At 36.4% G+C, this 17,412-nt stretch overlaps 1 protein-coding gene across 2 annotated transcripts in view; it reads left to right on the top strand.

Annotated features, from left to right (window-relative positions):
• The first annotated feature begins 364 nt into the window (after window positions 1-364).
• Window positions 365-17,412, top strand: part of LOC110450212 (serine/arginine-rich splicing factor 4-like) — a 67,117-nt gene continuing 50,069 nt past the window's right edge. For both annotated transcript variants that reach the window (XR_002462948.1, XM_021497538.1), the window contains exons 1-2: window positions 365-548; window positions 7,454-7,531. Coding sequence is in view for 1 of the 2 variants with exons in the window: in XM_021497538.1 (XP_021353213.1) it covers window positions 418-548; window positions 7,454-7,531 (209 nt within the window). In the remaining variant the exon portion in view is untranslated. The remainder of the gene's footprint in view (window positions 549-7,453; window positions 7,532-17,412) is intronic.

Below are 17,412 nucleotides of genomic sequence, written 5' to 3'. Positions count from 1 at the left end.
ACAAATTCTCAGGTCCCTGTGACCTTAGGTGGTACTCGTTTGTACCTGTCATCTTTGGCATACACTTTTAATATCGACGTGACGTCACATTGATAACAGGTATGTAAACACGGACTGAGATAGTCTAGATAGATAACACAATTTCGTGATATAAACTATATAATATATATATATACGGTATTTGTTGGCAAGGTCCTATCCAAAATAAATATATATATATATATAATTAAGTGCATGTTAAAATCGTTTCGTGAAATTAGAATTTATTTATATTTCAAATGATTTCTAAAGACGGTTCGTGACATACTGGTAGCATACAGGTAAATAAAAAGCGATGCGCTTGCGCAGATCGATAGATAAGAGAGTATCAGAGGGGGCGGTACGAAACACTCAGGTGTACACGAGTAAAACAGTAACATGGCGGTCCTAGACAGAAGTAGGGGTGGATACAGAGTGTTCGTCGGGGATTTGGGCAGTCGAGTTGGAAAACATGAATTGGAAAGGGAGTTTGGAGTTATGGGAGACATCACAGATGTCTGGGTCGCAAGGTAAAATGTAGTGACATCGTTGTTTTATCAGTTGTCCAACTCTGATAAGGTTCGCTATCATCTGGCGTACTACACGGCCGGGGACACACGATACTCATCAAATTTGTACTGTCCCTTATTATTTCATCACAATAATGTATTCTGTTTTTTATAATTATTCTGACAAACACATGAATAATTTTCTATTTGTTAATTACAAGTTAGTTCTTATATGCATAGAAGTGACATTTGCCATCAAAAAGCTAACCAGAAATGGACATGTTAGCTTGACGTCACACATGGTTAGTAAATTAATTGAAATTTACGTATCAGTATCAGAAACTAATGTTGATGCTTGATCTATTGTCAACAAAGATCACATTATCAGTCAGCACATTGACAGTCAGCACTGGTCATCTATTTAACCTGGACTTTATAGTCATGAAATGACTTATCAAGTTATCTCCACAAAATTAAAAAAATATTCACAAATTATTTCCTGATTTCAAGCTTTCTATATATGATTTTATTTGCAGTATTATATGTGGCCATATACAGTAAAGTGTAAGATATGCCGGGCAGATCATGGTTTGGTGTTTAAATATGTGCGTGCAGCAATGTCTCAACTCCAATATGTTTTTAGACGTACATGTCAGTCTAAATGTGTTATTTAAAAAGAAATAAAACCCTAGTCTAAAATGTAATAGATTATGTAAACACATTTGAATTACTGTGCAAGTTAACATGTAAATTGTTATTCAGTAAGCTCAGTAATTACTGTACATGTTAGATAGGTCGATGTGTATGTAACAGGTAGATGTGTACGGTAGATGTGGGTAGATGTGTACGGTAGATGTGTACGTAGCAGGGTGTACGGTACGGTAGATGTGTACGGTAGATGTATGTGTACGGTAGATGTGTACGTAGCAGGGTGTATGTAGCAGGTATATGTAGCAGGAGTGTAAATGTATTCTTATAATCATAGGGAAAACCATCTCCATCAATACCTCTCTGAGACTATGCTATGTTGCCTTATTATTACTGGTTCACCCTGATGATCTGCTCCTTCTGATACCTTATCATTTCAAGGTCTTGTAAGTTTTATTCACAGTTTCATGCACTGATAGCACTGAAAGGTGCAATTCAATAGAGCAAAAAAGTGTCAATTTTAACTGGTTATTTATGATAAATAGTATGTATGCCCAAGGTTTGACAAGCCTTGTTTACTCTTTCAGCTTAAAAACAGGGCATTTCTGAAGTATTGAAATATTCTATTGACAGGATATTAACACAAATATAAACCAATTAGACACCCATAGGTAAATACTTCATCAATATTTTTGATTTTGGCTCACATAAATCAGCTGTCAATATTGTACATTTTATCATACATTGTATCTTGACCATATGTAAGATGAGCTTCATGCTCAATATGTTATCAAGAATAAATAAAGCCTTTATTATTATTATTATTATAAATGTTGGAAATCTAAGAAATTATATGACAGATTCAAATGAAGAAATCCGATGTATCAGCTATTTCATTTGGTTTGGTTCAGGTTTTTGGACCCAGATATACAAAGCTTTGGTAACTTTTAGAAATTAAGTAACATTTTCTGACATGTTTTTCATGCCTTAGTTATAATATTCTATAATTTAGACGTATGTTTTTTTTCTGGTTACTCCTACTTTGTTGTTTGGTTATTTTTAAAACCTGAAAATCTAATTGAGTTTATTTTGTAACATAGCTCTCCTTCAACAGATAATCTTATTGCCATTAGGATCCCTCTTCCACTGACCGTTCAGTCTGACCGACTGTCCAGATTCCATTATGATGTTTACCACTGTCCAATGACTGAATCTCACTAGTCTTGTTTACATTAGAAATCACTTTGATTTTATCATGATTAACAGACCTGATATAAGGTGCATTTGTCCTCAGGGCTCGACGGCCTGATTGTAGTCTACAATCTCACTGGGAACTGTTGTCCTCGCTAAAACTTTCTATTATGTCATGTTAACAGTAGTCATTTTCAATTTTACATTATCACATAGCAACTCAACCTTTCATAATAGTTCAACTAGACATGTAACGTATTCATAAGTTCAACTAAGGTCATGTGTTTATTAATGTCTTTATGTAATAATAATAGCTTTTCCCATTATGTGTGAAATAGCCAGAAAAGTGTTAACGCCTTTTTTTTTGTTGTAACTATATTTGTTTGGCAGAAATGTGGTTATTGACTGAAGATTTTATTGACCAGGTAGACTTTTGTATTTTATATTTCTTTCAGAATTTATAACAACTCCACCATGTCCATTCACAGTGTTGGTTTTTCTTCCATTGAGCAAAGAAATCAATAAAATACTTATGCATGTGCATAACCTCCTTAAAGTGACCAACCTGATTAAGATGAGCCATGAAAATTGATTAAAAATCTTATTTCACTGATACAAAAAGGGTATATTTGAGCTTATTAATACACATGTGGTAATAAGTGAATAGTTTTATTGTCACAATAAGTATGTTTTAATGCATGTTTTGTTTGACACAATAAGTGGAAACTTTAATTGATGCAATAAGTGAATGTTTTCACTGCCTCAGTAACTGTAAGCTTTGATTAACACAATAAGTGTATTTTGATTGACACAATAAGTGTTTTGATTGACACAATAAGTGTATGTTTTGGTTGACACAATAAGTGTGTTTTGGTTGACACAATCAGTGTGTTTTGGTTGACACAATAAGTGTGTTTTGGTTGACACAATAAATGTGTTTTGACTTGCACACAAAGTGTATGTTTGACTGACACTAGAAGTATTGTTGGTTTTGATTGACAAGAAGTGTATGTTTGACTGACATTAGAAGTATTGTTGGTTTTGATTGACGAGAAGTGTCTGTTTGACTGACACTAGAAGTATTGTTGGTCTTGATTGACGAGAAGTGTATGTTTGACTGACTCTAGAAGTATTGTTAGTTTTGATTGACGAGAAGTGTAGGTTTGACTGACACTAGCAGTATTGTTAGTTTTGATTGACGAGAAGTGTAGGTTTGACTGACACTAGCAGTATTGTTAGTTTTGATTGACGAGAAGTGTATGTTTGAATTGATGTAATACATGTGTGTTTTGGTTGAGTGACACGCTTTGTGACGCCAATAACTATGTTTTGGTTGAGTGACACGCTTTGTGACACCAATAACTATGTTTTGGTTGAGTGACACGCTTTGTGACACCAATAAGTATGTTTTGGTTGTGTGACATGCTTTGGTCCCCCAATAGTATGTTTTGGTTGAGTGACATGCTTGGTGACACCAATAAGTATGTTTTGGTTGAGTGACGAAGAAGTGTTAATGCCTTTTTTTTTTGTAACTATATTTGGTTTTGGTTGTGTGACATGCTTTGTGACACCAATAAGTGTGTTTTGGTTGAGTGGCATGCTTTGTGATACCAATAAGTATGTTTTGGTTGAGTGACATGTTTTGTGACACCAATAAGTATGTTTTGGTTGAGTGACGAAGAAGTGTTAATGCCTTTTTTTTTTGTAACTATATTTGGTTTTGGTTGTGTGACATGCTTTGTGACACCAATACGTATGTTTTACTGACACTAGAAGTATTGTTAGTTTTGATTGACGAGAAGTGTAGGTTTGACTGACACTAGAAGTATTGTTAGTTTTGATTGACGAGAAGTGCAGGTTTGACTGACACTAGAAGTATTGTTAGTTTTGATTGACGAGAAGTGCAGGTTTGACTGACACTAGAAGTATTGTTAGTTTTGATTGACGAGAAGTGCAGGTTTGACTGACACTAGAAGTATTGTTAGTTTTGATTGACGAGAAGTGCAGGTTTGACTGACACTAGAAGTATTGTTAGTTTTGATTGACGAGAAGTGTATGTTTGACTGACTCTAGAAGTATTGTTAGTTTTGATTGACGAGAAGTGTATGTTTGAATTGATGTAATACATGTGTGTTTTGGTTGAGTGACACGCTTTGTGACACCAATAACTATGTTTTGGTTGAGTGACACGCTTTGTGACACCAATAACTATGTTTTGGTTGAGTGACACGCTTTGTGACACCAATAAGTATGTTTTGGTTGAGTGGCATGCTTTGTGACACCAATAAGTGTGTTTTGGTTGTGTGACATGCTTTGTGACACCAATAAGTGTGTTTTGGTTGAGAGACATGCTTTGTGACACCAATAAGTATGTTTTGGTTGAGTAACATGCTTTGTGACACCAATAAGTGTGTTTTGGTTGAGTGACATGTTTTGTGACACCAATAAGTATGTTTTGGTTGAGTAACATGCTTTGTGACACCAATAAGTGTGTTTTGGTTGTGTGACATGCTTTGTGACACCAATAAATATGTTTTGGTTGAATGACATGCTTTGTGACACCAATAAGTATGTTTTGGCTGAGTGACATGCTTTGTGACACCAATAAGTGTGTTTTGGTTGTGTGACATGCTTTGTGACACCAATAAGTATGTTTTGGTTGTGTGACATGCTTTGTGACACTAATAAGTATGTTTTGGTTGTGTGACATGCTTTGGTACACCAATAGTATGTTTTGGTTGAGTGACATGCTTTGTGACACCAATAAGTATGTTTTGGTTGTGTGCCATGCTTTGGTACCCCAATAGTATGTTTTGGTTGAGTGACATGCTTTGTGACACCAATAAGTGTGTTTTGGTTGAGTGACATGCTTTTTGACACCAATAAGTATGTTTTTGTTGAGTGACATGCTTTGGTACACCAATAAGTATGTTTTGGTTGAGGGACATGCTTTGTGACACCAATAAGTGTGTTTTGGTTGAGTGATATGCTTTTTGACACCAATAAGTATGTTTTTGTTGAGTGACATGCTTTGGTACACCAATAAGTATGTTTTGGTTGAGGGACATGCTTTGTGACACCAATAAGTGTGTTTTGGTTGAATGACATGCTTTGTGACACCAATAAGTGTGTTTTGGTTGAATGACATGCTTTGTGACACCAATAAGTGTGTTTTGGTTGAGTGACATGCTTTGTGACACCAATTAGTGTGTTTTGGTTGAGTTACATGCTTTGGTACATCAATAAATATGTTTTGGTTGTGTGACATGCTTTGTGACACCAATTAGTGTGTTTTGGTTGAGTGACATGCTTTGTGACACCAATTAGTGTGTTTTGGTTGAGTTACATGCTTTGGTACATCAATAAGTATGTTTTGGTTGTGTGACATGCTTTGTGACACCAATACGTATGTTTTTGTTGAGTGACATGCTTTGTGACACCAATTAGTGTGTTTTGGTTGAGTTACATGCTTTGGTACATCAATAAGTATGTTTTGGTTGAGTGACAAAAAAGTGTTAATGCCTTTTTTTTTGTGTAACTATATTTGGTTTTGGTTGAGTGACATGCTTTGTGACACCAATTAGTGTGTTTTGGTTGAGTGACATGCTTTGTGACACCAATTAGAGTGTTTTGGTTGAGTTACATGCTTTGGTACATCAATAAGTATGTTTTGGTTGAGTGACAAAAAAGTGTTAATGCCTTTTTTTTTGTGTAACTATATTTGGTTTTGGTTGAGTGACATGCTTTGTGACACCAGTAAGTGTGTTTTGGTTGAGTGACATGCTTTGTGACACCAGTAAGTGTGTTTTGGTTGAGTGACATGCTTTGTGACACCAATTAGTGTGTTTTGGTTGAGTGACATGCTTTGTGACACCAATAAATATGTTTGAGTGACATGCTTTGTGACACCAATAAATATGTTTTGGTTGAATGACATGCTTTGGTACACAAATAAGTGTGTTTTGGTTGAGTGACATGCTTTGTGACACCAGTAAGTGTGTTTTGGTTGAGTGACATGCTTTGTGACACCAATTAGTGTGTTTTGGTTGAGTTACATGCTTTGGTACATCAATAAGTATGTTTTGGTTGAGTGACATGCTTTGTGACACCAATAAATATGTTTGAGTGACATGCTTTGTGACACCAATAAATATGTTTGAGTGACATGCTTTGTGACACCAATAAGGGTGTTTTGGTTGAGGGACATGCTTTGTGACACCAATAAGTATGTTTTTGTTGAGTGACATGCTTTGTGACACCAATAAATATGTTTTGGTTGAGTGACATGCTTTGGTACACCAATAAGTATGTTTTGGTTGAGTGACAAAAAAGTGTTAATGCCTTTTTTTTTGTGTAACTATATTTGGTTTTGGTTGAGTGACATGCTTTGTGACACCAGTAAGTGTGTTTTGGTTGAGTGACATGCTTTGTGACACCAATTAGTGTGTTTTGGTTGAGTGACATGCTTTGTGACACCAATAAGGGTGTTTTGGTTGAGGGACATGCTTTGTGACACCAATAAGTATGTTTTGGTTGAATGTCATGCTTTGGTACACCAATAAGTGTGATTTGGTTGAATGACATGCTTTGTCACACCAATAAGTATGTTTTGGTTGAATGATATGCTTTGTGACACCAATAACTATGTTTTGGTTGTGTGACATGTTTTGTGACACCAATAAGTGTGTTTTGGTTGGGGGACATGCTTTGTGACACCAATAAGTATGTTTTGGTTGAATGTCATGCTTTGGTACACCAATAAGTGTGATTTGGTTGAATGACATGCTTTGTGACACCAATAAGTATGTTTTGGTTGAATGACATGCTTTGGTACACCAATAAGTGTGTTTTGGTTGAGTGACATGCTTTGTGACACCAATAAGTATGTTTTGGTTGAATGACATGCTTTGGTACACCAATAAGTGTGTTTTGGTTGAGTGACATGCTTTGTGACACCAATAAGTATGTTTTGGTTGAATGTCATGCTTTGGTACACCAATAAGTGTGTTTTGGTTGAGTGACATGCTTTGTGACACCAATAAGTATGTTTATTTAACTGTCTTATTATGTCTATATTTTGGTTGTAGGAACCCGCCAGGCTTTGCATTCCTTGTTTTCAAGTGTTCTGATGATGCAGAGCGAGCTGTGAGAAAGCTCCACGGAAGGTTTGTATATCTGTTATGTAAAACAACTCACTATCAACTTAACTAAAATACTGTAAGTTTGAAGAAAACCTAACAAAAAACACATGACATGATAGAGAATTGAACAATGGTTTTATCTGATCAACTTATGGATAACGCATACCTGCCAAGTTCTACGCAGTGACAGATAAAGAGTCTTTAAGATACACAAAATGCAGGTTAAACCTACAAATTTAGGTCATTTCAGTATGGAAACATTCCATAGTTACCTGAAACCAGTAGTAATGGCATTAATGCTAATATTTTTAAAGATTACAATATTCCTTCAGACAAGACCTAATAGTATATTAAAATGCAATCTTTAAAGCTCAATAGGTGTCTGCATGTAGTAGATTCCAAAACATATTCTAGAAACTGCAGAGGTTATATATGAAGGTCATTTGTAGGTCGACTTGCACAAATGGGGATGACTTTGAGTGGTATGATGATGTATAATTTATCGTATTTCCCATCTGCTATGTAGCGCCTTCCCCAAGTCTATAACATTGATATTGTATCATAGCATTTTTTTCTTGATTGTATATCTGTTTAAATTCGCAGCATATAGACAAAGGTGTAGCCGAGAAGTGAAGCATCAATATCAAACATTGAGTTTTCTTGTGTATAATTGTAAGGTAGGATAAAGCATACATTGAAAACAAGGAAGATGAATTGATTTTAATGGGAAGCTCAATCAGACTGGTCCTTAGATGTATCATTGGAAGGTAACAGCTGAAGCAAGCTTTAAGAATGAATGCTTTTATCTGGCAAGATGTTTGTATTCACTTGATCTGTTAAAAGTCTGATGGCACACATGGTTATCCAACACTGGACACCAACACCATCTATGTTTGTACTACAAGTCATTAATTTGTTGTCTCTAGTGTCCTTAAGCAAAATGTCAAATTAAAGTCAAGGACAGTTTTAGAAGTTCTATTTAAGGAGTATTGATAAGTCTGGCATCACAAAGCACCGCTATTTACACTGCTAACATGAATTTTCTTCATACATTATTGCCTATTGATTGCTGTGAGGCCTGTGCTGGACAAACAGAACACACTGTTAACTGTACTGGACAAACAGGACAGACTGTTTTATAAATCCTCAGTACAGAGCTGGGTGATCACTGTAGAACACAAGAGGACAAACAGGACAGACTGTTAAGTGTACTGGACAAACAGGGCAGACTGTTAAATATACTGGACAAACTGGAAAGACTGTTAAATGTACTAGACAAACAGGACAGACTGTAAGTGTACTGGACAAACAGGACAGACTGTTAAATGTACTGGACAAACAGGACAGACTGTTAAATATGCTGGACAAACAGGACAGACTGTTAAATGTACTGGACAAACAGGACAGACTGTTAAATGTACTGGACAAACAGGACAGACTGTTAAATGTACTGGACAAACAGGACAGACTGTTAAATGTACTGGACAAACAGGACAGACAGTTAACTGTACTGGACAGACATGACAGACAGTTAGATGTACTAGACAAAAAGGAGAGACTGGTAAATGTACTGGACAAATAGGACAGACTGTTATTCAAATCCTCAGTACAGAGCTGGGTGATCACTGTAGAACACAAGAGGACAAACAGGACAGACTGTTAAATGTACTGGACAAACAGGAGAGACTGTTAAATATACTGGACAAACAGGACAGACTGTTAAATATACTGGACAAACAGGACAGACTGTTATACAAATCTTCAGTACTGAGCTGGGTGATCACTGTATAACACAGGAGGACAAACAGGACAGACTGTTAAATGTACTGGACATACAGGACAGACTATTATACAAATCCTCAGTACTGAGCTGGGTGATCACTGTATAACACAGGAGGACAAACAGGACAGACTGTTAAATATACTGGACAGACAGGACAGACTGTTAAATGTACTGGACAGACAGGACAGACTGTTAAATGTACTGGACAGACAGGACAGACTGTTAAATGTACTGGACAAACAGGACAGACTGTTAAATGTACTGGACAAACAGGACAGACTGTTAAATGTACTGGACAGATAGGACAGACTGTTAAATGTACTTGACAAACAGGACAGACTGTTAAATGTACTGGACAAACAGGACAGACTGTTATACAAATCCTCAGTACTGAGCTGGGTGATCACTGTAGAACACAGGAGGAGGACAAACAGGACAAACTGTTAAACATACTGGACAAACAGGAAAGACTGTTAAATATACTGGACAAACAGGACAGACTGTTAAATGTACTGGACAAACAGGACAGACTTATATAAATCTTCAGTACAGAGCTGGGTGATAACTGTAAAACACAGGAGGAGGACAAACAGGACAGACTGTTATATGTACTGGACAAACAGGACAGACTTATACAAATCCTCAGTACAGAGCTGGGTGATCACTTTAGAACACAAGAGGACAAACAGGACAGACTGTTAAATGTACTGGACAGACAGGACAGACTGTTATATGTACTGGACAGATAGGACAGACTGTTAAATGTACTGGACAAACAGGACAGACTGTTAAATGTACTGAACAGACAGGACAGACTGTTATATGTACTGGACAGACAGGACAGACTGTTATATGTACTGGACAGGCAGGACAGACTGTTAAATGTACTGGACAAACAGGGCAGACTGTTAAATGTACTGGACAGACAGGACAGACTGTTAAATGTACTGGACAAACAGGACAGACTGTTATATAAATCCTCAGTACAGAGCTGGGTGATCACTGTTACATTGTAGAACATAGGAGGAGGGTTTACCTAGGTAAAGGGCATAGCAGATACAGAACGCCTGAGAAAGGCAAAATATTGATTTCACATTAATCAATTGATTTTGTTGTGAATACCAGTACATCTATATTGCATTGTTACTCTGTATATATACATATTGCTGATTGTCACAGTATTAAAGAAACCCTGTTGATCTCAAGCTGATCAATAATGGTGAATTAAGACCTCTGTTTGACTCTATTTTCACTGCCTATGAAAGGTATACACACATGTCAATTTCCACATAAAAACACAATATTGATCTGGCAGTAAATATCCCGGTGTGTTGAACAAGTTTAACATGTGTTATATATATGTTTCATGCAAAAAAGTGTTCGTGTCATATATGCTGACTGAATTTTTTATGATTGCCCTAAGAAGCTGACACACTTAGCAGGGTTCTCACGACATCCTGCTCCCTTGGTACTTTTTGATAATGAACAAATTCCATGATAGATATTATTTTGTATATTGAGCAAGGTGAAAAAAGTACATTTGAGGGTGTTTTTCTATTGATGATAATGATGAGTTATCGTGTTAGGATAGCTTTTCATTACACCTTTAACGAGATATTGGACTGATGCAAAAGTCAGGTGTGTAATTAATATGTAATATTTAGTGGCCAGTATACAATTGACAAGGAATCTTGGCATATTAAAAATGGTTATTTTTGTCCTGAATACTTACTTTTCTCAGTTAATTAAAAAAAATCTTACGAAATTTATATTGTATATGTACATGTTTTGAGGATGAAATTTTGAAGCATGTTGAATTGTCCAATATGAAGGACGAATAATTATCTTCATTATGAGAATCATATATCGTTCTCTGATGATATGGAAATTAAAACTAGAAGGAGAAACATTTATTTGAAAAGAATTCTTCAATAATGCCGAGCCGTGTGTGTGACTTGTTAGCCCTTTGGGAAAGCATTTGAGGTAGTGATCTCAAAAATGTTTACATGAGATGTATCTGTGGCAGACAAGTGGGTTTGATGGTAGATTAATTCCTATTTATATCATACCATGTAAAGGTGTGATGTATTGTGTAATGTACAAAATACCCCAGGAAGCCACTGACCTATAACCAAAAAACAACGACCATGAACATGCTACCATACAACCATGATCTTACAGCCATACAACCATGATTTTACAGCCATACATCCATGAACATGCTACTATACAACCATGATCTTACATCCATACAACTATGATCTTACAGCCATACAACCATGTACATGCTACTATACAACCATGAACTTACAGCCATACATCCATGAACATGCTACCATACAACCATGATCTTACAGCCAGACAACCATGAACATGAACATGCTACCATGCAATCATGATCTTACAGCCATATAATCATGAACATGAACATGCTACTATACAACCATGATCTTACATCCATACAACTATGATCTTACCGCCATACAACCATGTACATGCTACTATACAACCATGAACTTACAGCCATACATCCATGAACATGCTACCATACAACCATGATCTTACAGCCAGACAACCATGAACATGAACATGCTACCATGCAACCATGATCTTACAGCCATACAACCATGAACATGCTACCATACAACCATGATCTTACAGCCATACAACCATGATCTTATAGCCATACAACCATGATCTTACAGCCATACAACCATGAACATGAACATGCTACCATGCAATCATGATCTTACAGCCATATAATCATGAACATGAACATGCTACTATACAACCATGATCTTACATCCATACAACTATGATCTTACAGCCATACAACCATGTACATGCTACTATACAACCATGAACTTACAGCCATACATCCATGAACATGCTACTATACAACCATGATCTTACAGCCATACAACCATGAACTTACAGCCATACATCCATGAACATGCTACCATACAACCATGATCTTACAGCCATACAACCATGATCTTACAGCCATACAACCATGAACATGAACATGCTACCATGCATCCATGATCTTACAGTCATACAACTATGATCTTACAGCCATACAACCATGAACATGCTACTATACAACCATGAACTTACAGCCATACATCCATGAACACGCTACTATACAACCATGAACTTAACGCCATACATCCATGAACATACAACCCAAGTGATCATAAACATTCCATGAAAAAAAGTCCTCCATTGTGACCATCAAATAACATACAACCATGAAGACATTATCATGAATTACAGCCAGGTGGCCATCCCAATAAGACCATCAGCAAAGCTGCTATAGTGATAATCAAGATTTACCAAGCATTCTATATCATAACATAGTACATACATAATTACCACATTTACATACGTCTAGTTACATACAAATAATTCAGTGTTCAAGGTAAAAACCTCCTAAACCTAATTTCTGTCACCTCAGTAAACAAGATTTATCAGCAATAATTGTGTAGATAAAATGCGTAAATAATTATACCTAGCCTGGGGCTGTCTAAAGCTATAGTTAACAACAGAAAACACCTTGCATACATGCAAATGAATGAACAAATTATTAAGGATATACTAAGAAATTTAACATCACTTACATAAATAATGGTAGGAAATTCTGCACACTTTTGGTCCCAGAAAAATATCCAGATTAGTGAATTTTCCATTTAAATGAAACCAAATTTGACTGTTAAGTGAATTCATTTCCATGACATCTAAATTGTTATTAGATAAGTGGTTTTATGCTAGTAGTTATACAAATTGATAGTTGTAGAGGAAGCCACAAAAATAATTGGTGAAAGGGATATTAGAGGAATGTTCTAGCTGACAGAAAATCTCAAAAACATAGGATCAGATTATCTTTGGACACAAAAAAGGGTATTGTCGGAGCAGCCAGCGCAACCACTCATAGTAATCATTCTGCCTGGAGTAGCCAGCGCAATCACTCTGAGTAATCATTCTGGCCTGAGCAGCCAGCGCAATCACTCTGAGTAATCATTCTGGCCGGAGTAGCCAGTGCAATCACTCTGATTAATCAATCTGGCCAGAGCAGCCAGTGCAATAACTCTGAGTAATCAATCTGGCCAGAGTGATAAATCATCTGGCCAGAGCAGCCAGTGCAATAACTCTGAGTAATCAATCTGGCCAGAGTGATAAATCATCTGGCCAGAGCAGCCAGTGCAATAACTCTGAGTAATCAATATGGCCAGAGCAGCCAGCCCAATCACTCTGAGTAATCATTCTGGCCGGAGCAGCCAGCCCAATTACTCTAATTAATCATTCTGGCCAGAGCAGCCAGTGCAATCCCTCTGAGTAATCAATCTGGCCAGAGCAGCCAGTGCAATCACTCTGAGTAATCAATCTGGCCAGAGCAGCCTGTGCAATCACTCTGAGTAATCAATCTGGCCAGAGCAGCCAATACAATCACTCTAAGTAATCATTCTGGCCGGAGTAGCCAGTGCAATCACTCTGAGTAATCATTCTGGCCAGAGCAGCCAGTGCAATCAATCTGAGTAATCAATCTGGCCAGAGCAGCCAATGCAATCACTCTGAGTAATCAATCTGGCCAGAGTAGCCAGTGCAATCACTCTGAGTAATCATTCTGGCCAGAGCAGCCAATGCAATCACTCTAAGTTATCATTCTGACTGGAGTAGCCAGTGCAATCACTCTGAATAATCATTCTTGCCAGAGCAGCCAGAGCAATCACTCTGATTAATCATTCTGGCCAGAGCAGCCAGCGCAATCACTCTGAGTAATCAATCTGGCCAGAGCAACCAATGCAATCACTCTGAGTAATCAATCTGGCCAGAGTAGCCAGTGCAATCACTCTCAGTAATCATTCTGGACAGAGCAGCCAGCACAATCACTCTGAGTAATCATTCTAGCCAAAGCAGCCAGCGCAATCACTCTGAGTAATCAATCTGGCCAGAGCAGCCAATACAATCACTCTAAGTAATCATTCTGGCCGGAGTAGCCAACGCAATCACTCTGAGTAATCATTCTTGCCAGAGCAGCCAGAGCAATCACTCTGAATAATCATTCTTGCCAGAGCAGCCAATGCAATCACTCTGAGTAATCATTCTGGCTAGAGTAGCCAGCCCAATCACTCTGAGTAATCATTCTGGCCGGAGAAGCCAGCCCAATCACTTTAAGAAATCATTCTGGCCGGAGTAGCCAGCGCAATCACTCTGAGTAATCATTCCTAATGGACTTTGATCAAGATGTCTATGTACCTAATATTAAAAAACAATAAACCTTTGGCCAGCGTAAGTCGAAGGCAGAACTTAGATAGTACTATTATACTTATGTAATGTAAGTGTTCTGTGTTTTTCTGTGTCTACATAAAGGAGCATATCGCTCAGAAAATTTGACAATTTATATTCTCATATTGTCTACACTATTGGAATTACTTCCTTGCACCATATACCAGTTTTTAAGTAATTTGTATCCTACAAACATATGTTTGTAAGGATTCAGTGTTATATGGGCTATTTTATCATTGGTTACTTCTTTGACCCATACCTACGGTAAATACTCATGGACATTTAGTTATCTCCAGTAATTTTAATAGCGTGGTCAATTTGACCACAACTGGTGACAATAATGGCAGGTCACTGTAATAGAAGGTCAGTCTCACGGTACAGTATGGTCAACTTGACAAATGATAAGTTGAATGAATTAAATATATGTAATGCTATTTTATGATGCAGTGTATATGTATTGGAACACATTACGTTATATGATAAATAAGCTGCATTTACTTGCTTTATTACCATACACAAACATCCAATTTGAACGTTTGAATAAAACAAAGAATACAACACAATGGTAGCTAGACCAATGAGCTGCTGGTATTGTCATGTGACTGTAATGTACCAATGAACTGCTGGTATTGTCATGTGACTGTAATGTACCAATGAATTGCTGGTATTGTCATGTGACTGTAATGTACCAATGAACTGCTGGTATTGTCATGTGACTAAATTAAGGTAAATTATATACAGACAAAATGGATACCTAGAGACCAAGGGTATTATTAGATCAAATAAGGTAAATTATATACAGACAGAATGTTTACCTAAAGACCAAGGGTATTATTAGATAAAATAAGGTAAATATATACAGACAGAATGTATACCTAGAGACCAGGGGTATTATTCGATAAAATAAGGTAAACTATATACAGACAGTTTGTATACCCAGAGACCATGTGTATTATTAGATAAAATAAGGTAAATTATATACAGACTTAAATCAGAGTTTGTATACCCTGAGACCAGGGAGGTTTTTAATTCAATAAAGTAAACAAATAGTCCTTTTTATACAATTATACATACATGATGACAATGTTGACAGTTTTCAAGGTTCCATTATATACATATATTTCAATGTTATGACAAGCGATCAATGAATAGCACCCAGAAACTCGTTAAAATGCAAATGTAAAGGGTTTTATGGAAGTAAGAAACTGAAAAAAAAGGTTGAAGTGTTTGATATTGACAAAGCAAAATAAGTAAACTAAGGTATATCCCTGTATCTACCTATAAACATGTAGTTTACACAATCCCTGTATCTTCATAAACATTCAGTTTACACAATCCCTATATTTTCATAAACATTCAGTTTACACAATCTCTGTATCTACCTGAACATTCAGTTTACACAATCCCTGTATCTACCTAAACATGTAGTTTACACAATCTCTGTATCTACCTAAACATTTAGTTTACACAATCTCTGTATCTACCTAAACATGTAGTTTACACAATCCCTGTATCTACCTAAACATTTAGTTTACACAATCTCTGTATCTACCTAAACATGTAGTTTACACAATCTCTGTATCTACCTAAACATTTAGTTTACACAATCTCTGTATCTACCTAAACATGTAGTTTACACAATCCCTGTATCTACCTAAACATTTAGTTTACATGATCCCTGTATTTACCTAAACATTAAGTTTACACAACCCCTGTATCTACCTAAACATGTGGTTTACACAATCCCTGTATCTACCTAAACATTTAGTTTACGCGATCCCTGTATCTACCTAAACATTCAGTTTACACAATCCCTGTATCTACCTAAAATTCAGTTTCCACGATCCCTGTATCTACCTTATTATTCAGTTTACTAGATCTCTGTATCTACCTAAACATGTAGTTTATACGATTCCTGTATCTACCTATTAACATTCAGTTTACACAATCCCTGTATCTACCTAATCATTTAGTTTACGCGATCCCTGTATCTACCTAATGATTCAGTTTACACAATCCCTGTATCTACCTAAACATGTAGTTTACACAATCCCTGTATCAATCTAAACATTCAGTTTACACGATCCCTGTATCTACCTAATTATTCAGTTTACACCATCCCTGTATCTACCTACACATGTAGTTTACACAATCCCTGAATCTACCTAAACATTCGGTTTACACAATCCCTGTATGTACCTAAACATACAGTTTACACAATCATTCAGTTTACACAATCCCTTTATCTTCATAAACATTCTGTTTACACAATCTCTGTATCTACCTAACATTCAGTTTACACAATCCCTTTATCTTCATAAACATTCAGTTTACACAATCCCTATATCTTCATAAACATTTAATTTACACGATCCCTGTATCTACCTATAAACATGTAGGTTACACAATCCCTGTATATACCTAAACATTCAGTTTACACGATCCCTGTATCTACCTAAACATTTAGTTTACACAATCTCTGTATCTACCTAACATTCAGTTTACACAATCCCTTTATCTTCATAAACATTCAGTTTACACAATCTCTGTATCTACCTAAACATTCAGTTTACACAATCCCTGTATCTGCCTAATTATTCAGTTTACACAATCCCTGTAAGTACCTACACATGTAGTTTACACAATCCCTGTATCTACCTAAACATTCGGTTTACACAATCCCTGTATGTACCTAAACATTTAGTTTACACAATCCCTGTATCTACCTAAACATTTAGTTTACACAATCTCTGTATCTACCTAAACATGTAGTTTACACAATCCCTGTATCTACCTAAACATTTAGTTTACACAATCTCTGTATCTACCTAAACAT

Source organism: Mizuhopecten yessoensis, unplaced genomic scaffold (genome assembly GCF_002113885.1).
Source record: "Mizuhopecten yessoensis strain PY_sf001 unplaced genomic scaffold, ASM211388v2 scaffold5133, whole genome shotgun sequence".
Lineage (NCBI taxonomy): Eukaryota > Metazoa > Mollusca > Bivalvia > Pectinida > Pectinidae > Mizuhopecten > Mizuhopecten yessoensis.
The sequence above is the reverse complement of the archived record's forward strand: the minus strand, read 5'-3'. Positions and strand labels throughout refer to the sequence as shown.